The 24139-nt window shown below is 39.9% G+C and overlaps 2 protein-coding genes and 1 non-coding gene across 6 annotated transcripts in view; 1 reads left to right on the forward strand and 2 right to left on the reverse strand.

Annotated features, from left to right (window-relative positions):
- Positions 1-578: 578 nt before the first annotated feature.
- TRNAF-GAA (transfer RNA phenylalanine (anticodon GAA)) lies at positions 579-651 on the reverse strand. Its single transcript has one exon. It is a non-coding gene; the product is annotated as a tRNA-Phe (tRNA).
- Positions 652-2239: 1588 nt separating this feature from the next.
- Positions 2240-17726, reverse strand: TGDS (TDP-glucose 4,6-dehydratase). Of its 3 annotated transcripts, XM_055702549.1 has the most exons (12): positions 17387-17724; positions 16242-16308; positions 15828-15896; positions 13206-13296; positions 12064-12206; positions 10316-10414; positions 9416-9475; positions 7694-7737; positions 7261-7426; positions 6665-6723; positions 4686-4783; positions 2240-4293 (listed from the first exon to the last, which is right to left on the reverse strand). In XM_055702549.1, exons 1-12 carry the CDS (start codon positions 17632-17634, stop codon positions 4193-4195), a joined length of 1245 nt encoding a protein of 414 aa, XP_055558524.1. In that variant the 5' UTR covers positions 17635-17724; the 3' UTR covers positions 2240-4192. The 3 variants fall into 3 exon arrangements, with proteins under 3 accessions (XP_055558524.1, XP_055558525.1, XP_055558526.1); XM_055702550.1 differs by lacking the exon at positions 4686-4783 and having other exon boundaries at positions 17387-17726; XM_055702551.1 differs by lacking the exons at positions 12064-12206; positions 13206-13296 and having other exon boundaries at positions 17387-17726.
- Positions 17727-17944: 218 nt separating this feature from the next.
- The window catches only part of GPR180 (G protein-coupled receptor 180), a 30453-nt gene continuing 24258 nt past the window's right edge, over positions 17945-24139 (forward strand). For both annotated transcript variants that reach the window (XM_055702561.1, XM_055702560.1), the window contains exons 1-3: positions 17945-18111; positions 20537-20695; positions 23847-24041. In XM_055702561.1, coding sequence (XP_055558536.1) covers positions 17976-18111; positions 20537-20695; positions 23847-24041 — 490 coding nt within the window. In that variant the 5' untranslated portion in view covers positions 17945-17975. The remainder of the gene's footprint in view (positions 18112-20536; positions 20696-23846; positions 24042-24139) is intronic.

Genomic DNA, 24139 nt, shown 5'->3' on the forward strand with positions numbered 1-24139 from the left:
CTGGGGGGCTCGCTGCCGCCTCCCCGCACCGGGTCCTTCGCAAATCGCCGCGGCGCAGTTCTTCCATGCCCTGGCCATGTGGGCTGGGCAGAGGCTACGCGGGGCTGTTTGCCGGGGGGGCTGTGCTGGGCAGTACCGCAGCAGTCAGGCCATCGCCCGGCAAGCACCCACGCACACACTTGTAACTGAGGTAAAAAGGCGTCGCTTCCCGCAATCTCGCTACGGGAAATGCTCTCACCGCTTGATTTTTTTTTAAGGGAAAAAAAAAAACAAAAAACGACCCAACTGCGGAACGCAACAGGCAGCTTGAGCCCAGCAGCCGAAAGCCCTGGCGGCGCCACCGGCACTGCGCACTGCCACTAGCACCGCAGGGGTGACATATGTGGTGACATGCATGTTCCCATGCGATGTGTCGTCGGCCACACGGTCGCTATCAGCTCGAGACCGCGGCGCCCGGGGGCAGCCAGGGGCCACGCACACCGCGGGGCCCGGCCGTGCCGAGCAGCGGCGCTCAGAGCCCGCGGGCCGCAGCCGCCCGCCGCCTTCCGGGCAGTGAGAGAAAAAGGGAAGAAAACTTCTGCCGAAACCCGGGATCGAACCAGGGACCTTTAGATCTTCAGTCTAACGCTCTCCCAACTGAGCTATTTCGGCCGCTGGTGTACGCCCCACCAAGGGGTACCCCTAAGCTGTTCTCCTCCTCCCCTCTCGGTCGTCATTAAATTGAATACAGCTGTGGCCCGTCCGGCGCTGCCGGGTACCGTCAATACCACAAGCGCATTGATGACGGGTCTTTGCAAATAAAACTATGCCTAAAGGCAAAGGCAAAGTTGCAATAAAACAAAACTCTATGTATACGTCTATGCACAATACATAACCTACATGCATTTAGTATCAGGATATAGGTGTTTGCACTGTGACTCCCTGGATTATTTGGGGGAGTAATGGGAACTAGAATATTCTGTGGGATTCAAGAGCACTAAATTGGCGGTATTTTTGCTTCAGTTTTCAGGGACTTCATTTTGAAGTCTGACAAATTCTACACAAAGCTAATGTACCACAAACAGACATGAATAGAAAAGGGCACCTCCATCCTCATTTTCCCATGGTCTTGCTCAGTGATGCACATTCCACAAGAGAAGCCCTGTGTGTCTCCATAAACCGCAAATCCTGACTAAGCAGTTACAAGAACAAAACAGTTTATTCTTACATTGTGGGTTAGGCATTCATTTCAACGGGCAACTGTTACCACACCCCTGTGGCTACAGGTCAAAAGCAGAGCATACACCTGGGTGCACACTTTAGCACATGCGGCACTGGTGTTGGACACTCACGTCACAAGTTTGTACTTTATTTGCACAGCTCATGGCTCTAGAAAAAGCTGCCTGTGAGAGCATCCCCTGTTCACGCTCCCTACATGCTGTGCGGAGAGAAACGCTGCTTTGCAAGATTGTCCACTGCTTCCCCTTCCTGTCAGTCAAAAAAAAAAAAAAAAAAAAAAAAGCACCAAACCAAACCCTCCCTTCCACAGCAATGAAGTTTAACAGATCCCGCCTCTTCTGAGTGTGGAAGAAGCATAAACTTTTCTGAAACTAGCCTGGTGAATATTTGGTGACCCACCCCCATATTTCCTTTTACCTTCACAGTATACTATTCCTCAAGTTGTCCCACTTTTGGAAAGTGAGCAACCACTGTTCTTCAGGAGCTGATGTATTTTCAGAAATCAAATACATATTTTTAGAAGTCAAAATGCTGAGGACTGGGCCAGCAGTTTAGTGACTGAAAACAAAAGCTCTTTTGTTAAAGAACGAGGGAGTAAATCCTAGTTAGAGGGAAGTTAAAAAAAAAAAACAACAAACATACCATTGTACCAAAAAGGTGTAATAACATACTGATACAAAATCTTATATTCTCATGATTTTCCATTGCCACTGGCAACAATTGTTTTACTGAGAAATGATTAATGTAATCACCTAATGAGCATGTCTCCTACCGATGCAGCTAACAATCTTGTGATGTTTGGTACAGATAAACTCCAAATGTGTGATGGCATGCATAGAAGTCAATACACTACCAACTTTAGAGTTTTCATACATTACCACAAAAATCAGAGCTACTATGGGTCAACAGGCTATCCTAACTTTTTATTATTTTCAGAAACCTTTGTTTTGCCAGGTGAAATGGGAATAAAAATTAACAGTAACACAAAACCAAATGATGCAAAAACAAGAGAGAAGGACAGTCTCATGTATAGTACATTTAATAAAACAGCCACTTTTTTCTCTAACAAAATTTGTACTTTTTGTATGAAGGTTCCTCTTACTGACAGTTGAAACATATTAGCATTTTATGGTTATTTAAAGAACTTAAGTGTATGTGACAGTGAAATTGAAGTGAATCATGAGTAGAAGCTTATGGTTTTTAAGTAGCTGGTAAACCAGGTATTCTAAGACCAGTACACACCAAGTCCTGTAACCTCTGCCCTTCCCAAATGGAGGTTTTTACTATCAAACCAAGTATTAGAAACCCAAAAAACAAGTGCAACACAATTCTAGTGTAATATTATCCCACTTTCTCACAGAAAACTCATATTCAGTAACACACTCCTAGACTTTAGAACACACGCTTGGTGCCAAGGTAAGCCTATAAGCTTACTGTTTAGCCTTCTTTTAAAATTACTCTTATCAGTCAAAAGTGGAATTTTATCAACAGCACCATACAACACACAAGAGGTGTAATGAAGTTGGGAGCACTGTAGGTCCAAAGGCAGTATTACCTGTAAGTTATCTAGGTCAATACTATTAAAGTTTTATCTAGCAGGGGCACAGCTAGGGCAAAAACCCTACGCTCCATTCTTCTCCTGCACTTCAGGTGGTAAGGAAAAGACTTCTGCACATACTTCCACTTTCAGAGTTAACTCCCAGTTTCTGGGAGACTTCAGAAGCCACAGCAATTTCTGAGTGCACTGTAGCATCCTAGTCCTATGCTCCTGCAAAGCCAGAAGCAAAAAAAGGGTGTGGAATGGCCAAGTACAGAAGCTAAAAAACAGCCATCCCTTCTCTCTGCCACCTCAAATCCAAAAAAAAGCAATGATAATTTTTTCAGGATACAGGACAAAATAAAATTAACAAAACCCCATCATCTACTTTTTCCATGTGTTTACTTAAGAGAAATGAGTTACAATATAACTTATTACTAAATCAACTCTGAAAAAGATGGACATATTCCTAGAAATGAAGTTTCCTTCCAAACTTTATATTAAAACCCAAGTATAATTTCATCTTTAAAATGTTTGTCAAAAAAAAAGTGAAATACTGCATTGTCTGCCAGGCCACAATTCACAGGAAAAGCATTTAAAATTTTTCTCCATAAACAGCCTTCATATCACACGAAATAACATCACTGGAATGTTAACTATTACAGAATTTCAAGTTTGTAACAAATGCAGTTAAAAAAGGAAATTAACACATAAAAGACTAATACAGTACAAAGATGACTAAAACAGAGCAAAAGTTTAAGAAAATGCTTCTGGAAATTTCAGTGAGACCACCTGCTACTGTTTGACACATTACACCCCAGCCCCCCTTAAAAAAAGGTCATGTCAAGTTAGAGAACAGATAACTGATTAAACTGTTATTTACAGAAGGTAATACTAAACCGACAGGAAAAGCACTGAGCCACATGGGTGCCATATCTAGCTTCTATCAACTCATTTACATTGTCCAGAAAATGGCACATTTTTCCCCTTCATTAAAAATAAAATGCAACTCTTTAAAGTGACAAAATAATACATTGCACTGTAAAAAACAAATACAGATGAATGATTCCAGAACTAAAACAAATTTTATTTAAAGTCCCCAAAACTGTAATCATAATTATTCTTAATAAGGCGGATTTTACTTGTTACACTAATTTATAGCATTATAAATATTCTTCACCCTGTACAGTTCTTTAAAATCAATACCTGGTGAGAATTTAGTATTGCACCAGAAGCTGAAATTAACATGTTCAACTTATAAAGTGCTGAAACCCTTCTAAAGTTCTGCCATACTGCAGTTTTCATCTGCATTTCATACTGTATTCATCATGTTTCACATATCTTTATTACATTAAGAGTTCACTGTGGCTACTTGATTGCAGGCTTCGAAGAAAAGGCAATTGAGGTAGAACAAATTCCTTCAGGTTCTCTGCCATCCTATGGACCACTGAGCTGTGCAAATGGCTCAGTCACAGGAAAGGGCTCCAAAGCTTTCTCTGAGTTTTTCCAGTTGTGAAAGTTTTCTTTGTACCATTCAACTAGTAGGAAGAAAATGCTGATGAGTCAAGCTGACCAGAGATAACAGGGAAATTAAAATATTCCACAGATACAAGATTAACAACATGCTAATAGTTCATTATGCAAAATTTTAACCTATAATATTAAGAAATCTAGTTTAGATTTTATAAATTCTTTATGCAAGACTTATTCTAGCATTAAAAAGTAATTAATTCTAGTAGCTGAAGCTACTGTGATTAACGGTTTTTTTAAATCAGGTAAATTCACTACTTAAGACAGCTAATTTATTTAAAATTAATGTTTTAAATTCATTCTCTTCAGCTTCTCATTAACTAAGCCATATACCCATTCTCCTCCCTTTCCATGCTCCCATCACTTCTAAATCAATTAGTGTAAAAGCTATCAGTCCTACTTGTTTTCCTTATTCCTTCTTTCCAAGGCACTTTAGGTGTCCATCCTAAGCTGTGCATTTTTTCCGAATTCATTGGATATCTCAGGTCATTGGTAGGTCTGATGAAGTATAAGATGCACAAGGAAAACAATTTGATTAGACTTTTTCATTACTTAAGAGATGCAGTAACTTCCATTGTCTTCAAACCAACATTGGGTATGCTTCAATTTTGAAAATTCCCACCAACGTGAACAGATTATAGCCCTTTCAAAAAACACGTGGCAGCTGAGTGCAGCTACAACAATGCAATTCAGTTTGTACAGTCAACTACTCAGAAATGACCAGAATAAATAAGAATTAGTTATCTTATTGGCACAAAAATGAATGCAGAATTCAAGTCACTGCCAATGCAGTTGTGCAAATTCGTGTATTTGCAACTCTTAAGACAGTCACCATGCAAACCAGTGTCTTCTAGTATCAGCATTCACTTTTTTCATTCTGAAAGCCCACAAATTTTCACACACTCCTTATCTGAAATACATAGGCTTCCAAAGCACTGTCATTACAGTGCCTCATTAGCTACACAAACTTAGTAATACCCAATACATAGAAACCCAGGCTGCAAGATTCAACACAGAAATAAATTCCCTACATTTAAGCATGGCACAAATTTTCACATCCACTATGTGGCAGTTAGTCTAATCTAGCATTCCTGCATTACTGGCACTAGCATACTGAATAGTTAAGCTGCATGCGCAGAAGAAACCAACTACTTATCACCATTATTAAAACATGCTAATATCAAGCTGAAGCAGAACTAATTTTTCCATGACAAGTAACCCCCATGACCTTTAAGTCACCCATTAAAGAATTAAGTAATCATTAGCTAGGTATCTTAAGAATCTTTTATAAGACCTCAACATTCTTTGAAACATGTATTCCTATGTGATTAGTTTTCCCAAGCCCATTTATGCTTAAGCATTAGTGGACAGGGCCCAATACACAAGAAGAAATACCTCAATCTGAATTACACTGAGACCTACTGAACATTCACATCATGCAAGCCAAAGGCAATTTTTTCAAAGGCCTGCAATACACTCAGACAGGATTCTGAAGAAAAAGCCTTTTAAAACCAAGAACTAGTACATTTGAAGACACTTCAGCTGCCATGATAACAATCCAAATATGAACAGAAAGTGAGAATTCTAATAATACCTAACTGCTATTGGCAGATACGCCATTTCTAATCACTCTGGAAAGAGTAATATCTAAAGTAGAGCAGAGACTCACTGTTGCTGCAGAAAAGAAATGGAGATAAAAAGAACAGAGCCAAACCAAGCCTGAAATTAAGGACAGAACACAGAGCAAAAGCATATTTATAGAAGCTATCCATTTTCGCTGCCACCCTAACTTTGACATCTCAGAGTTTTACATCTAGTTTTGAGATACCGGTTTCAGGTTAAGATAGGAATCTAAAGTTAACTACACTCTGCAGGTGCATATTACTGCCTGTGGAGAGTGGGTCTTACCTATAAATCACATTTAAGTCTGAACTAATCACATTAATGTCAAAATACTAAAGCTAAATGAGATGATGGGATTCATCTCACTCAAGTAATAGCAAATACAAAGTACTGAATAAACAGTCTAAACTACCTTAAGAAAAAAAATTAGCCACTATGTGCTTCCAGAGCAGACTTCAGTAGTGAGAAGTGTAAAGACAGACAGATTAGCATTACACATTCCCCTTCAATACATATTCTCCGAACTAAAGATCCAAATAATAAACAGAAATCCTGTTTTTCTATACAGTGTTCTGTACAGACCATACATGTCAAATCCACTAGCAAAAAAAAAATTACAAAAGCAAAACAGCTCTTACTCCCTCAAAAGTTTTTCCTCCTGTACAGCAAAAACAATTTCTCAAAAAAATTATTTGCCAAGAGCCCCAGACACCTTCAGGATAAATCTATACTGAAAGTGCTTTGCTATTTTCTTACCTGTCTTTGACATAATCCATCCAGTGCTCCATTTCAGATTCCGAACTGGTCTTTTTTATCTGTCAAAAAGAGAAACAAAAAAATCACCCCCGCACATGTGGCACTGTCTTAACATACATTTAAAAAAATGATTTTTTAAACAAGATTTAAGTCTGTTAAAAAAACAAGCCAGAAACAGAAGTGGTCTTTTTGACTAAACTGACTTTTCAAACTACTGAAGTTATCAAAACTACCTAGAACAATTCCAACACTTCTCCTTCACCCAAGTACTGCCTAACCATTCATAATCAAATTGTTAAGATTTTAACAGTGCCACATTTTCAGATCAAAAGTAAAGCAGCGAGTATGACAAAACCCTACCAAATGGTATTTAACCATTATGCTAGTTATGTTCCAGTCAGCATAGCTGATGCAGCAGTTGATAGCCTGTACCGTGTACAGCTGCTACAGAAAGGGTAGCACATCATTCTGCTAAAATTATCTTCTAAGACCCACCGCAAGCCTATAAGATCTTCCAAGAGCACCTAAAGGTTTATAGTAGAACTGTTCATATGTGCAATGACTGGTAAAGAAAAGCATCGAAAATGTTTACTCACTAAATGGATTAACTCCTTAGCAAGCTGGGCAATGGACATCTCAAAGTTAGTTCCAATGTTGTAAATTTCACCTGGCTTCCCCTCCTTCAGGACAGTAAGGAATGCTTCTACCACATCAGTTGCATACAGGAAATTCCTTCTTTGAAGTCCAGAACCATGAATACAGCTTAAAAGAAGGAAAAAGCAGGAAATTTTTGTTAATCCATAAGTACAAGCATTCAAGACTGTTTTAAGCAGTTTTGCTGTGAGTCACTACCTGATGGTACCTTAAGCAGCTGACATGCAAACAAACCTTTAAGGAAATCTTATTATTAAAATAAGCAATTCATAACTTTGTAAAATGGTAATTTCATAACTGGCTACACCATGCGTTTATAGCTGTAATTACAGTTTTACAGCACAAATCCACCAAACAAAAAAGCAAATTACATACCATTTTCTGTTCTGCTGCAACAAAGATATAAACTTTGGAATAACCTGAGGAATTGAACAAAAAAAAACCCACACATTACTTCTCTTTATGGAGTAACAGCTTCTAAAATAGTGTATGGGGCTTCACCAGTAAGTATCATTAAATATTTTAATAAGACCCTTTAAATAACTTTACATTTTCTTAAGTCTAATGAAAGAATGCTTTTTGATTAGACTAGATTAGCCTAGAAGCTGTTGGGTTGATTTGTTTTAAGATTAGATGCCTCTATTGTATTGTAAATCTTATCTTTCTGGTCAACCATTACAAGCCAGTAGTTACAAACATAACATTTTTACAAAAGAAAATAGCTCTATTACCTTCCACACCCAGAAGCGTGCCAGAGTCTAACTAGGGATAGACTACTGCAAACAGTTTAGAACACAGTTTAAACACTCAGCAAGTTGCAGTAAATCTATAGCCAAAAGAGTCATTAAAATAATTGTTTCAAGAGAAACAATACAGAATTTCAAGATAAGTAAACACAGAGCAAGGTGACAGCCACTAGCTTGCAGCATAAAGATTTATAGTATTATGCTCAGCTAAAAGCTTAGATCCATTCATAATGTCCCAGAAACTTCAGCATAGTTAGCCCTGCTATTAAAGTTTTTAAACTGAAGCCATTAGAAAGCTAATAAAATTAAAAGAGCTTGAATAACTTATACTCCAAACATAAAAAAAGACATACCGAGTAAAACTGAAGAACCATCTAGCCTAATACTGGGTTCCTGGTGGTAACTAAAAGTGGATTACTTGAGGAAGAATATATATAAGCTGAAAGCAAGTAAATAGCGATACATCCCCGGAATGTAGTCCCAACATCACGCAACCTGTAGCCAGGCATCTCCCAAGCCACAGATCAGCAAAAAACATATTGTAAAAGCTATTATTTTTCCCTATATTACTGCAGGTGGATGAACAAATTTGCAAAGAAAACCAAACCCAACACATAAAAAGCAATCCAAATTAAAAAATACCTCACTGGAACTCCAAAATATAGCTACATTTCACACAAGCTCCGAAGAGTACGTATGATTCCCCCCATCATTCCACCAGCGTATTTCCATTCACTAGCATAGCACATCTTGGCATTGCCTACAAAGGCAGCGCCCTCTCACTAATAACCATTTTAAATAGTTACCCCACAACGTATTTTTGGACACGCAAAGAGCAAGTCGATTTGCACTACTCTTGTCCTTGTATCTGATTGCTATAGCTTTATCTTATCCATTTTCTGTACAGGTTGGAACATGTCTTTCTACACCAGATATATTGCTCTCTCACAATTTACTTTTTAAAATGTTTACCTTAGTTATTAAACATTCCTAATTACAGCACATGACATTGAGTTAACATAATTTGTAGGGGAAACCTGTCAGACACAGGCCAGTTAAATATCCTTTGAAAAATAGGACAATTGCAAAACAAAGTCATTTCAAGAAAATTCATGTTAAGTCTACTTGATGGTTTACTGACAACCAAAAAAAACACGTGTTCATTGTGTTGATGGCATGTCACACTGGTGTGAAATCAAAACATATAATCACAGGTAAGCATGAATAAATATACTTGTAAGACAGTGCTTTTTTTCAAAAGCCAGTCCAATCTTACAAGAAAAAAGAAATATCATTTCAACCACAAATTATGACATACTGAAGCTCAGAGTAAAGCACAGGTTTAACTTACTTTTTCTGGATATTGGTGTGGTCCATAAACATTACTGCTCCGTGTGATAACAACTGGGAACTTAAGAACATGAAACATGCATGTGTTATGGAAGAAAATATATATCAGTAAAAGTCTGTAGGCTTCTCGCTGATCAATAAAAAACCCGACACTCCCACAATGCTTATTGAAAAAATCTGCAAGCCCTTACAAACATTAATAAATTAAGCTATCCACACTTCTGTCAAACAGGCAAAGGCCTCCAGCCTTCTCAGTCTGTTAGGAGCACCACAAGTGACAAATGTCTGTAACCTCTCAAGTCTTGCTGTGAAACCATCATAGGACATTACATACATGTATCTGGTTGACTGAAGACTGGCTTACTACTACTTATCCCAAGAAAATGTTTTAGTCATTAACATCTTACTCAAGTCAACTTGGTGCCAACAACTTCATAGAAGGACATACCAAGAACAAAAGTCTATAAAGTATTCAAAATTTTAAATATTTTTGTTTAAACAAATCTGAATAATAGGAGGCGTTTCTTCATTTTTTCCACTTTCACTATGTAGTCTTAATACAATTTGAATTTTGCATATTCTACTTCTGTATAAACATACTTCCTTCAAGCTTAACATTCAAGATTTGTCATGTCCTCTTTGACCATTTTATCAAATAACATTTTCAGACATTACAGTTAACACTTTCAAAATAATTTTAAAACATTTGGCCTCTTCCCATTGTCTTGCAGTGCATCTCCACCAGCAAGTGGTGGACATACTCCAACACATCCAAACTGCAAGACTAGCAATCAGGAAAGAGGTGGCACTGTGCAGACTGGTAAGTGATTTTTCTTTTATATTCCTATATACACAGACACTCCAGTATGGGCTTCAGTTTTTGAAGTTTGCATCAACTTACTTGGTACCTTTCCCAGTAAGACTGAACAAAACACTCTGCAGCTGCTTTAGAGGAGGCATAGGGATTTGTTGGACGTTTTGGTGAAGATTCATCAAACTCCTAAAATGTAAAGAAAAATTTGTATTACTCAAATTCTTTTGCCCAAGTGAAGTTACAAAAAGCTGCAGCTGCAACTGAAATAACCCCTCAATATCCAAGCACACCGGTCTGAGAAAGTCACCCTCCCACTTACCGCAGAAGACCAATAACAAAAAAACAGTCGATTTATCAAACACAGGAAGTAACCAGAATACCAGCAGTAATATTTTTATACTTCTAGGAGAGTACCTCACAGTGGCAGCTCCTTAGATTTTTATCTTGTAAAATCATCACTATTGCCACAGGGAGGTTCAACCTTTTCAGGCTCATGTTGCCTCAGAGTCCCATTGCACCACTGCTAGCAAATGGACCTTTCAGTCCTAAATATAAAAGAGGTCCATTCTCCCTTTTCCATAAACTTTATTACTATAAGAAAAATAGAATTGCAACCCAAAGCCCTCCAAAGCAAGACTTCAACAACTCTGACCTATTCCAGAACAGGTAGCTTCATGGCTATCCTTCCACTTCTATGAATGTCTCACTTGGGGAGAGGGAAAAATAAAATAATAAAAAAAAACACAAAACAAAAAACACCACAGATACAGCAAACCAAAAGGAGGGATTCTACACTGCCAGAGGTGCAATTTGTAACAATCACCTTAACTTACAATAAAAAACCCCCTCATTTTCTTGTCTGACTTTTGGCTCTGAAATTGGCTCAAATTTACTTTTTGACCTTCCTTCTTCCCAAAAAAACTCTACAATAACCTCTAATGTGATTCACAAAAAGCAAAAACCAGACTAAATGAAAGTGCTCTTTTCAAGGGCAAGAGGCAGAAAAAGTTCACTTGAAGTTATCTCAGCCAGCCACTGGTCTACATGCAGGAAAACAACATCCTTGGGTATCATAAAAGTCTAGGTATTGAAGCTGTGTTGAAGGAACCGATAAAGACATTGTAACAGTACAGAAGTGCACAGGACTTTTCTGAAATACACTAGTATTTTCATGGACTACGGCACAAGACTCCTTTGCCATTGTTTATGCCTCTTGAAAGACAAGCACACACAATTTGTCTTTTTACTGAGCTAAATTACATTTCCTGAATTAATGTCAGGTATAAATTGGCAAAAATCAAAAAGATTTCCACAGAACAGCAAGAAACATCCACATATTTTTTCCAGTACAGGAACTGTTTCCTGTTCAAATTCTCACTACCTACAGTTCTGTTCGTACTTTAGCTAGAGTATAAAACCAGTTCCCTTCCTGCCAAGTTCAGAGTCAAGGCAGAGCAGGGGAAAAAAGTTTTACAATAAATTAATAATAAAGAACTACATACTGTGCATATTACTGAATTCTCATGAATGCCTCAAGGCAAAATTTGTATACTACATTCCTTTGGTACTATCCCTAAGGAGTATTCATGTGTCATTAGTGATCTGAGCCTCACTGTTTTAGGTAATACACATTCAATATAAAGCACGCCACATAAAAATTCTGGACAATTTTGATACTTAGCTTTCTAGAAACAACCAGTGCTTGTTTACAAGCTCCAGTAGCGTCAGTAATAGCTCAAAAGTCATACATTTACAGAGGCCAAGGAAAGTTAATTTTGCCTTCACTACAAAAAGCAAATAAAGCAATAAAAACCCTCCTGCACTTTTAAACTCACCTTATCAGTGCTACCTCCATACACTTCATCTGTACTAACATAGACAAACTTCTCCACATTGGCTTCATGCGCAGCTGCAACCAGCACATTAGTGCCATAAACATTTACATACGTGAATTCCAGGGCATGCCAAAATGAAAGATCTACGTTAAAAAATTCAGAAAATTCTGATTAAATTTAGGCAAGACATGGCTTCCTATTGAACCATAATATTAGATGCGGCAATATAGGCTGGGACTTTATCACTAGTTCTTTGATTGTCAGATAGCAAGGTCATTATTAAATGAAGACATTTTCTACACTTAACTTGAAGACAAAATCCTTGCTGTCAACAGGAAATTGGAATCAAGAGCAAAAGCTAGTTCGCCATGGATGGTTCCATTTGAAATAGCATTATTTAACTTTAAGGGGCAGCATAACTACTTTCCCTCTCCTCTAGGAAGGGCCAAACTCAGTAAAAAAAAACCACCATTTAAAGACAGCTGTAAGATGCAGAATATATACCCATGACTGTTAGTTAACTAACACCTGTTTTAATTCTTAGAACTGTCCCGCTGACAATTTGATATGACTTTGTGCATAATCAAATCTGTCAATTTTGAGAAGCATTTTCCTTGAGAATTCTTCAAGGATTCCTTCTCATGACTTAAGGAGTACAGTAAGAGTAACTGTGGTAATATGAAACAGGTACTTTTAGGTGTAATTCATTCTCTCTTTTTAGAATCCAGGCAAGATTCTGAAGGGAGATAAAGCCTTCAGCTTCCACAGTGTGTTATCTCCTGAAAGGCTGGAGCCAATCGAGCAGAAACTTAAGACCATGTACACTTTTTCCACTGTCTTCATGACTCCACCAGTACACTGTCAGCTATTTGTGTGTCTAGATGGAATTCAAGAATGTAATGAAAAAAGGGAGCATCACCATTTATGTGCAATAAAAATAGACAAGAATCAGATGAAGTACTTTATAATTCAGGCCTTTAACCCCTGTAAGTTAAAAAGGCCACCAGACACTGAATCATGTAATTTGTAGAGACAAACTGTATCCTTGTTTTACACGAAGGGAAGAAACAATAAAATATCAGTATGTATTTCAAATAAATATACTCATGGAAAATAATAACAAAACATGCAACAATGCTCACCTACATGGGTTTGGGCTGCAAAATGAAGGACTATATCTATTTTCTCAGTTTCAAAGAGCTGTTTTATAAAATCAGGTTCACAAATATCTCCCTGAACAGGAAAAAAAATCATGAACAAATTATATTTAATAGAAGACAGTAAGATTTCATTTGTACCAAGCATCATATATCATTACAAAGGAAGCACAGGATACAAATAGCACTACTCACTCAGTTTTGGGCAATTTATCAATGCCATGTGTAAAGTAAGACCAGATATACATTTCACGCATTTTGAGCAACAGGCTCAATGAAACTTATTTCAGGATTTATATTACTATTTAACATTAGAAACAGCATCACTCCCGAAACATACACAACAGAAGTACAGTGTGTAGCCTGAATGCTGAGGTTGAAATGCCAAGTTCCCACAGCAAGAGTTACTGGAGTCTGGCTAACAGTGACACCCAGCGGCATTACCAAAGGTGAAGTGAATTTCCACCTTTGTTAAAATAGATGGGTGGGTATCTATCTTGTGATGATTTGGGGTTTTGTTGTTTGTTCTCATAATTATTTTTTTTAACTGATATATTTAGAAAAGAGCAAGGCACCAACATATAAGCCATTCTTTAGTTTGACACAGAAGCAACATAGCTTTTAAAGGCAAATGCAAGCTGAGAAACAGCTTTTGATATTTAGCTGTTGGCTCAACTTAAACAAGATAGTACCCAAGAACAGGTGTCTTGGGAAGAAAGACTTCTGTATTTTCAATAACAAGGCACTTAAGTACAAATAGTTCAAATGCATCTGTGTTTTAAGAAGTTCTCAAGCAACAATTCTGAACAACAGCCTCAAAGAAGTACTGTATGTCAGAAATGGGAAGATGATCCCATTTCTCTATTTCTCATCCTTAAGCAGAAGTGAAACGCTACTGTAAATACACTTAGGGCTTGTAGATTATTTTGAACTAAGTGGTTACAATTTTTACTTTAAAAAACTAAATTCAAACTCAATACATGTGTGCTTAGCAACAACAGAAACTCTGATAAAAATATCTTTCATACAGCTTCTTACACAAGTTTTCTAAACTTTCACTTCTCTGTTTTCCAAAACAGGCCCCTCTTCTACAACACCACTAGATCATTTACCTTTCCTGCTCTCTCCTAAGCCCCATAATAGTGTTACAGTTCCAATCACAGGGCTTGTCCATCACAGAATATTCTTCCACTGCATTTCTTCCTATCAGTGTAAACTGTCTGCCTGCATATCAGCTGCATGTTAAGCTATGATCAATCTTCCTTAAAAAAAAAAAAATCAAATAAACCCCAAAAAGTTTGAATTACACTGGTGTACGTTTTGCCAGAACACATTCCTACTCTAGTTCAGAAGCAGTATAGCTACATCATTCCTTTTTACTATTCCCCTACTTCATATGGGTGTCTGACTTTTTACAGGATGACTTCTCCATGCCATCCCCAGCAATTAAATATTAATATATATCCAGGTAACAAAGCTTTTCTACAGTATTCATACATTTCATATCACATACTGGAAACCATCAAAAACATTAGGAAAATAACCCAAACCCCAGTTTGGGCACGCTGAACTGTGTACACTCGCTTAGTACACATTCCCTTTCCCCTCACACAACTTTTATCCCAATAGCTCAGAGATAATTACTTACTGAAATAAAGAGGTAGGTTCACAAAAATATAAATAGCCATGGGGGTCACCAAACGGGTGAGGACAAGTTAAACTCCCAACCCCACTTGAATCTAAGAGATATGTTTGACTTACATCTACTATCTCTGACAAAGTTGCTATTTCAGCAAATTAAACTATATGCATTTCTCTGATGTCCTGCAAGCTCAGGCAGCTCAGCTAGACAGAGAGATCAGCATCAGTACTGAACTTCATAGAGGGGAAGGACCTCAGCATACAAACCCAGCAGTCAGAATGTTTATCTGAACAATAAATCAAAATCCATCTCCTGTCTGAAAGTAAAACTGTAGAAACGGTAAACTAATTTAATTGGCAAAATTAAAAAAAAAAAGGTATACCTTGAATATTCCCATGAGATCCTGTTCCAAAACAACTATGAACTACACAGGATCAACAGCAGTAAAACCAAAAATGTAGCCTGTGTCTAGGATCAACAGAAGAAGAAAGTGGTGCAAAATCTATGACAGCATCAGAGAAGCACAGAAGAGCTGAAACTGAGTCCATGCCACCTATCAAAAGCGAAAGAACCATCCCTAAAACCATTCATCTCCATAATCAGGCTTTTACTAATTCTGTATCTTTATTATACAGCAGAATACATCAGCTTTCAAAAGACTACTTCATGTAAGAAACAGAACATACCACATATTGTCACAGATTTCTGTGGGTGAATTATGAAGTTATTAATAAAGGTAAACAGATTAAGTAAACGCTGTTATGTCCATCTGATTGTCACGTACATTGGCATATTACATACCCTGACTCATTTTTGACAATAATTTAGCAGAAGTAATTACAACTTCACCATAAATTAAAGCAGTGACTTCTAGTTTGGGGAGCTCTGCAGACTACATTACCTTGATATGAAGGCATAAAATTCAAGTTAAAAGTCAAGTTTCCTAGAAAAGAAGGCTTTATCACCTGGATAAACTTGTAGTTTTCCTTCTCAGAGACAGTTTCAAGATTCTTCAGGCTTGCACAGTAGTCGAGCTGAAGAGAGATACCCACACGATATCATTATGTGGCCTTCATGAAAGTAAATAAGCTAACTCTGATCTGACCTAATTACTAGAAAGTTTGAACATAGCAGACTTATTTCAAAAGAAAAGCTATTTTGCAAGCAGACACGTTAAAGCTTTAAAAACGCAAAACTCTGAAAGATATCCTAACTGTAAAAATTCAACAAGTTTATAATCTGAAGGCTTCTTTTTTTTTTTGTGTTGGGCACATGAACAGCACCTTAACAATAACCCATATAAATTTCAACAAGGTATAGATTGCATTAAAAATTATTTAAGACAGTATTCCATATCAAGAAAGAAAACAAGCTATTACCTTATCTAGATTTATGATCAGATAGTTCGGATACTTTTTCACAAGAGAGACAACTACATGTGAAGCACTGCAGGATAGAAAAAAAAACCATATTTTACAATTATGTAGTATTAAGGTAACAAATAGATGACAAAATACAAGTAAGTTTAGGAATATCAAAAGGCTTTGGGAGAAGAGGGGACTGTACTCCAGACAAAAGAGGAATTCACAGATTATTTTAAGATACAACATTATTCTGTTGATAACACCCATAACTGTACAGTTAGAACTCGAAGTCTGTTAAAACCTCATGCTATAACAAAAGAAAGCAGCACTTCTCACAGCCACCTAACAAAAATAAACCCAGAACCAAATTGTTATATGCTACATTCAATTGCCATTCTAAAATATTTTTACACTCTTTTAATTTTATACATTAGATATTAAGGAGAACTAAACAGCCAACTCTTCTAACACACAATAACTTACTCTCAACGCTCAACCTTGACAGTCCCACTGGGTGAGAGGCAGCTCAGCCTGAGGATACAGGTTTATCAGGGCTTATTCACATCTCCAGCCCCCCAAGATGAGGGGTGACATAAAAATCTCTGTCCTCCCGCAGCTTCAGACACCGAGCACGCTGCCGGGCTCCAGCCTGGGACGGACCTGAACCTCCTCTGCCTCGAGCAGAGCCCACAGCGCTAGGGAGTGGATACGAGAAGCAGCAGCTGGCTCAAAGCGCTGCCACCCCCCCCTAGGCACACCCCGCTTGAGGCTGGGCGCCGACTCCCACCACCAGCGCTGGGACCCCCCCCCCCCGCCGCCGAGCACCTTCTGGCCGGCCGCGGCGCAAGACAGGTGGGCAGCGGCGCCGCTCGCCCCCGGCGCCCACCACCACCTCAGAGCCTGCAGTCCTGGGAGAGCCGCGGGCCGCCTGCCAGACGAGCCCGGCTCTGCAGAAACGGCTGCACCCACCGCAACCTGCGCCTGAGTGAACGCGGTCCGAGCCAGCGGCTCCACGGAACGGCCCGGGGGAAGCGGCACTACGGGACCCCGCCGCCGCGGCCTGCTCCCCCCGCCCGCGCCCCCGGAGAGGAGGCCGGCGGCACCCACCCGGCCCAGCGGGGAGGCGAGGCCGCACTCAGGGCACCGCAGCCGCCACTCACATGAACCCCGCGCCGCCCGTCACGAGCAGCCGCTTCTCGAAGACCGGCGGCTCCGCGGTTACCAGCTGCCCCGACATGGCCCGCGCTTTACGGCGGCTGCCCGCACGGGCCTGCCGCCTCGCGCCACCCGCAACATGGGGCCGAAGCCGCAGCGCTCCCGGGGGCTTCACGGGCAGAGCTGCGACGGCGACAGCCCGCGCGGAAAGACACTTTCCCGTCGCGCCGTGTGCCCGAACACCGCGGCTCATCGCCTCCGAAAGCGGCGGAGCGGGCAAGAGACCAAGACTTTATCCGACCGCCTCTGACCGCGACCTCGCTTTTTACGACGCTGCGTCGCAACTTACGACCGAACCCAGCAACGGACACGTTGTGGCGGGGAAGGGGCCGGCTGCCCTGTCCCCGCCCAGCAGCGTGGGCGCGCTCTTTCGCGGGCGGCTCCCATTGGGTCTCTTCCCGCTTCTGCCCGCCCGCTCGCCTGTCCCGCTCCCGCTCGACGCCCGGAGGCGGGGGGGGGAGGTGGTCACGTGACACGGCGGCGCGAGCTGGCCGGGGGGGGCGGGGCGGCGACCGCCGGCGGCGGGGCCCGAGGATGAGGTGGCGGCTCTTGTGGCTCCTGTGCGCCGCCGGCTGGTGGGGCGCCGGGGGCAAGACGCTGCGGGGCGGCTTCGCCAGCGCCGCCGCCCGGCTGGAGCCGTGGCGGCCCGTGGCGCGGTTCCAGTTCTACGGTGAGTGCCCGAGGGAGGGGAAAACGGTAGGGGGCAGCGAGAGGCTGGGCCCCCCGCGGCCCGGCCGCCCTCCTGAAGCGGGGCCGGAGGGGGGTCAGGGGTCGGGGGGCGCCGTTAGGGCGGCGGCCTGAGGGGGCGGGGGGCGGGAGCGGCGCAGGGGGCAGCGGGGCAGCGCGGCAGCGCTCCCTCCACCGGGCCCTGCCGCAGCCCTGGCCCGCTCTGCGGGCGGCGAGGAGCCGGGGCAGCGCCGGAGGGGTGATGGTGATGGGGCTCTCGGCCAGAAGCGGGACCCCGCCGGGCCGAGGCAGGGCTCGCCCGGGCAATGGGGAGAGGAGTTGGTGGCAGCCCGTCGTGCTGCCTGGACAGCGTCCCTGTTGGTCAGGGAACGAAGAAGCCCCGCCGTGCGTGCCCGGCGTGGCGCCTCCCGCCGTGTCCCGCAGCCTGACGTGGCGGGAGGGCAGGGACGTTTTAACTTTCACACGCATTTCTCCTTCCCTCCTGGAACTGCACCAAGTGAGAGCAATGCTTGACATTGCACGTGTCTCTTTCACAATCGCTGGGTGTTTTTAAGTGTCACTGTGCATCACAGTGTAAATTCTCACTTTATTATTCCCAATGGCTTTTCTTTCCTGTGATATTAACTCCTTGTTTGTAATAGTTCCTGACGGTTAGTTAAGAGGCCTAGCAGTGGGCTAGAGTGGCCACTGCAGAAATACAGGCTGGAAATTACTCTGCTTGCTACGTAACTTTTTAGTTGCAGAAAGACACCTGTGCAAGCATGGTGAGTGCCATATACAGCGAGGCTGTGGTGGTCAGCATGCTTTTCCTGTGTGCTCAGCGTTTTGGTAGCTTAGACTATTGTCTTCCACAGCTTCATGGTAGAAGAGTTTTGCAGAATGCTTCAAAAGGCAACCATGAAGATAATGCTTACACAGGCTTCCTCTCAGACTGGAGGAGTAGTGTGAGAGGAAAACAAAAATGTTCACAAGGGAAAAAAAAATCTAATGGGTTGAAGGAAAAATGTGACATGAGCCAAGAAGCCTTGGAATGTGACCTTCCAGCACTGAATGAGAGATGGTAGATAGGGTGGGGATAGCTTGTGGAGGGACTTGAAAGCAGTTAATTATTGCTGTCCTAAAAGATAATTGTAGTAGCACTCTAAAATAGACCTAAAGAAAAAAAATGCAGTTTAAGTCTTTGAAAAGAATGTTAAGATCCAAGATGAGTGGTTTAGGTGTTCAGATATAATTTATTCTACAAGTTGGTGTTGCATATTTCCTTAGAAATATTCCTTTTTCTACATGAATATCCACAGCTATACATACTTGGGTCTTAGTGAAGCCATATGGGCTTTTTTCAGAACTAGCTGTTAATTTTTAAAAATCTTGGATTAGCAGCTTAGGTAAACTGTAGTCCATGTAACATTTTACAGATCCCAGGAGATCACCTTTTTTGAGGTTTTATTTCAGGACTGCTGTCTTGCCGCTGGCTCTGAACAGGCAAACCTTACTGACAAAGCCTTATTTGAAGCTGGTAGTAGTCTATAGACCAACATCCAGCTGATGCCTAGGTTAGGTCGGAAACAAGTTTGCTCTGACAGTTTAAAAAACATACAAAGCTTGCTTAAATTTGAATGAGTTCGTTCTCTTGCAGTACTGATAGGTTTTAATGGAGAAGAAAAATCAATCTATTAATTTAGGATACTGTTACATTAAAGAAGTGTATGACAATATATAATGAAAGAATTTGTCAAAGTAAATTGGAGGATTGTAGAATTACCCAGACAAGATAGATTGTGTCAAATGAGCTAGTTCTAAAATGGCTAAAATGTTTCTGTATGTCAAGATGCAGCCTAAAGGTAGACTAACACATTGTAGAACACCTTTGAAGTTTGATTTTCTTTGTACCAAGGTGACATCTGTCATCTATAATTAAGTATTTTAGCTCAAATCAGTCCATAACATGGAGATCCATTTACATAAGTTGTTCTGATACTAGACTTGAGAGCTACCCTGTGATGCTCAGAATCATGTTACGAAGGTCATAAAATACTAGACTTTGAACTAGTTATTGAGACTGATTGAGGTACTGTCTTTCCTTGAACTTGAGAAAATAAAATTTGGGGTGGGAGGAAGGAGGAAAAAAAATGTTATCTGGAAGTCTGTTTAAAAATAAAAAAATGTTAATGACATTTGGGTTATGGTAAGTGTCATCAGAGAGAATCATGCATGTGGTGTTGTGTTAATGAGATGTATAGAAATTGTTTCCGAAAGAGTGTAAAGACTTACGGGAAGAAGTGGTAAAAGTTGAAGGAATAAAGTGAAGCTTTAGTGCTGCTACTTACAAAAAAATCTATGCCATGCTAGCTGATTGTTTGTAACTGACATCAAGGCAGAATAGTTGATTTTATCTTTTGAATATCAAGGTGACCATGCTGTTCTGTGTGTCAGAGTCAAGAATGTAGCAGTAGCTGTGACAAAAGCAGCTAGACTTCACCTGTTTCAGGCACAGGAATGGCAGAAGCTGCAGAACAGTGTCCAAGATCACAGCTGTACAGAGAAGTTCTCTAAAGCTCAGCTGACAAGTGAGTTGCTACTTTTTCCCCTTACAAATTAAGTTATTTGTGTGTTTAGATTATTTGTTTCAGTCAGTTTGGACTTTGCACCAACTTAAGTAAAAGCAGGACTTTGGCCTTCTGTAATTAAAAATTATTACAAGGAGATACAATTGCTTTGTTTGCATCACTTCAGAAGACTTTGCTTGCAAATTACGATTTAGTATGCTGCTGGAAAATTAACAATGCTTGACAGATAATTACTTCAATGCAAGCAGCCAAACTTTATGACCAGTTCTAGTCTCATGCTCTCACTGGTACACAACTCGGAAAGGGTACACTTTTGGCTACCCATTCAGTACAGAGATTTTCTTTAATTCTGTTTTGGAGTAAAAGTCTCTGGTTTTTTAATCTCAGACTTTTCCATACAAAAGATTGAGTATTTGAAAGAATTTACAAAGAATACCATTGTCATATGAAACTGAAAACCTTGAGAATATAAATCTTTGGGACAGTCAAATGTACCTTTGAATTGTGACTCTTATTGCAGTGGAATGAAAAAAATTAGAGGCAAATTGATGGAGCCTGCTGCAGTTACCTCTACATTTCTGAAGTGAGTGCTTGTAAGGTTGGGAGTGTGTAGCCCAAAATACACAGCAAAAGAGTAAATTTGTACCTGCAAAGCTTTTCTGTCACAACCTTATGATTACTAGTTTTTCTTTTTTTTTTTTTCTGTCTGTAAGGCAATCTGCAAAAATTAATCTGCATTTTGCTGCTTTACTTCATAACTTGCTTGTGTTATCATTAAATGTGCTTTCACCCTTTAATTTAGTGATTTAATAATTTGGTATTCATCACTGAGTCTCACATTCAGATGTTTTTAATATTTAAGTTGAGAATGATACTAGTACAGAATATGTAGGTTATGAAGGAACATTTTTAATTTGTCAGGAGGCTCGTGTTTTCCAATTCCATGGAAATGGCATTTTTCGAAGATGAGAAAACAAAAATAAAATTATATTTTTATGATAGCACAGCCCTGTCACACTTCGATGTACAAAACATGTTAGAAAATATTTAATACAGTATCAGAGATGAGCTGATCAGGATAAAGCTTGAGTATCCATTTAAATGTAAAAGAATAGTAAAACACTGAAGCATTCAGTTGTATAACTGGAAAACAGACAGACTGAAATAATGATTTTTGCACCATTTATTGATCGTAATACTACAAAACCTACTTAAAGCATAAACTTTCCTTTAAGAAATTACATTATTAGAAACTTCTTTCAAATATATCTTAAGGGAATATAGCTTCTTTTTTTAAATACATTGCCCTTGTGCGGCCAGAATCCCTAGAGTAACAAATAGATCTCCTGGAATATTGTCACAATGAAACCTTACCCAGATGTCACTTCTAAGGATGTAGTTCCCTTAACACTTGATCTGAGGCGAACATGAAGTGCTGCTGAAATGACTAGCAGTTGGTCCGTCACTCCTGTCTGTCCCAGCAGTGTACTCGCTGTTTGCTACTGTGTTTAGGAATCACATGGCCACAGGGTGAGTTGGATCTGTTTGCTGATCTTTGGCATAATCAATTACATTTTTATTCTATCTTACATCATTTCCTGTGAGTTAGCTTGCAGATTTGATGGAAAACTGATTAAATAGGCTCTGTGTGATCCTTAGTCTTCATACAAATAACACTGTGTCAGAACTCAGCTGAGAGTCAGGCTACAGTTTGCCTTTTATTTGGATTAGGCATCATATGAAATCCTAAATCTGTGGTTAAGGGAGCTGTTTTACTTTGTATATTTGATTGATAAGGTTCATAGCTCCAGAGTGGAATGCATACTTGCTATTACCTACACAAGACAAACTGCCAGTGTTGGAACACTGGGGGGGTTTTGTGGTTCATTTGTTGTACACATTTGTACTTCATGACAGTTGCTGCAAAGAAACCCTGTACGTTTCTTCCTGGATCCTAATGCTGATCAGTTCATGCCTTCAGAGAACAGAAAATAGCTTCCTAAAGTTGAAACAAGTTTATTTAAATTACATACATGTTTTTCACATGTAGGATTCAAATCAGAAATTAGTTCTAAATTTTGTGTACAAAATCTTTAGGGATAATGAGTATATTAAGGGTTGGTATGTACGTTTGCTTGCAGTTTTTCATTTAGAAAGGGCTTTGCATAAAAACCAGAAATAGCTTCTTTTGTAGATTTTTTTAATGAAAGTTTTCTTTCCTCATCCTCAGCCATTGTCATCTTAAACTATTAAGGTGAATTAATATACAGTCCAGTAATTATATTGTTATTTCTTCTGCAGAGATGGCTTTCATTTATGCTTGAGCTGGTTAGCACTCGAGTTCAGTAATCAATGTAACAGTACTTAAGATTCTTGCAGTTTCACCCAAACATACAGAGCCACAGATTTCATTTGCAACATATGTTTATTTTTGAGAGATTGTGCTTGGTTAAGAGTTGCTTTTAGGAAAAATAGTAGTAAGATCAATGAGCAGGTAAAATGTTAGTCTTTTTCATAGTTGGTTTTAAATGTAATCTGATTTGAAATATGTAATTTTATTAGATGATGGTTTCAACCCTTAGCTGTCAATTGAAATTCAGCCTGTTACAGTTTGGGGAAGATGCTGTAAAATCGGCTAAGTCGCACCTTTAAAGCGTGCACACTTGCTTAACGAGTTCACATGTGGCTGTTCCTGTTTGGTGCTCTAAATATCTTTGAAAACAAAGTAGAATAAATTTCACAAAGGTATTTTTCATACTGCAGAAGTATCTGCTAGCTAATACAGAATAGCTAGTTCTATCAGTACTGTACTAGAGGACAGAAATGTGCTAAGCATAGGAGACAGTTTGCAGTTACTGGTTTCTGGCAGAAAGGAGCCGTCCAAGTGAACCCAAAAGCCAAGAGGTGGAATATGGTACATAACCTCACCAACCCTTGCCTGCACCTATTTGAAACAAAAGATGAAGTTGGAAATCTGGTCTCCGGTGCTAGGGCTGGTTTTGAAAACACAGACTGTTTTGTCCTCTGTGTAGTTTATAACCTGTGTATGATGTTGTGGATTTAAATTTCATCTTCATTCAAAGATACGTTTTCTAAAAACAAACTCATTGAATATTTACTTCTGTTTTTGTTTGTTTGTTTTCTTCCAAAGTGAATGTGAACCACACAGAGCAAAATCTGACAGTGTCCCAGATTCCTTATCCGGAAACATGGTATGTGTTTTATGTAGACAAGTTTACCTGCGAGGAGAATTATTCTGAATCCGAGGATATTCAGTTTGAAATGGTCTTACTAAACCCAGATGCAGAAGGGAATCCATTAGATCACTTTAGCGCAGGGGAATCTGGTAAGATTTTTTTTCTTAAAATTAGATTTGTAAGTTAAGGATCTGATCACCCAAACAAATCAGTACTTAATATGCTTGGGAAAGTATGGGAAATGGCT

Source organism: Falco cherrug, chromosome 2, assembly GCF_023634085.1.
Source record: "Falco cherrug isolate bFalChe1 chromosome 2, bFalChe1.pri, whole genome shotgun sequence".
In the NCBI taxonomy this organism is placed as follows: Eukaryota; Metazoa; Chordata; class Aves; order Falconiformes; family Falconidae; genus Falco; species Falco cherrug.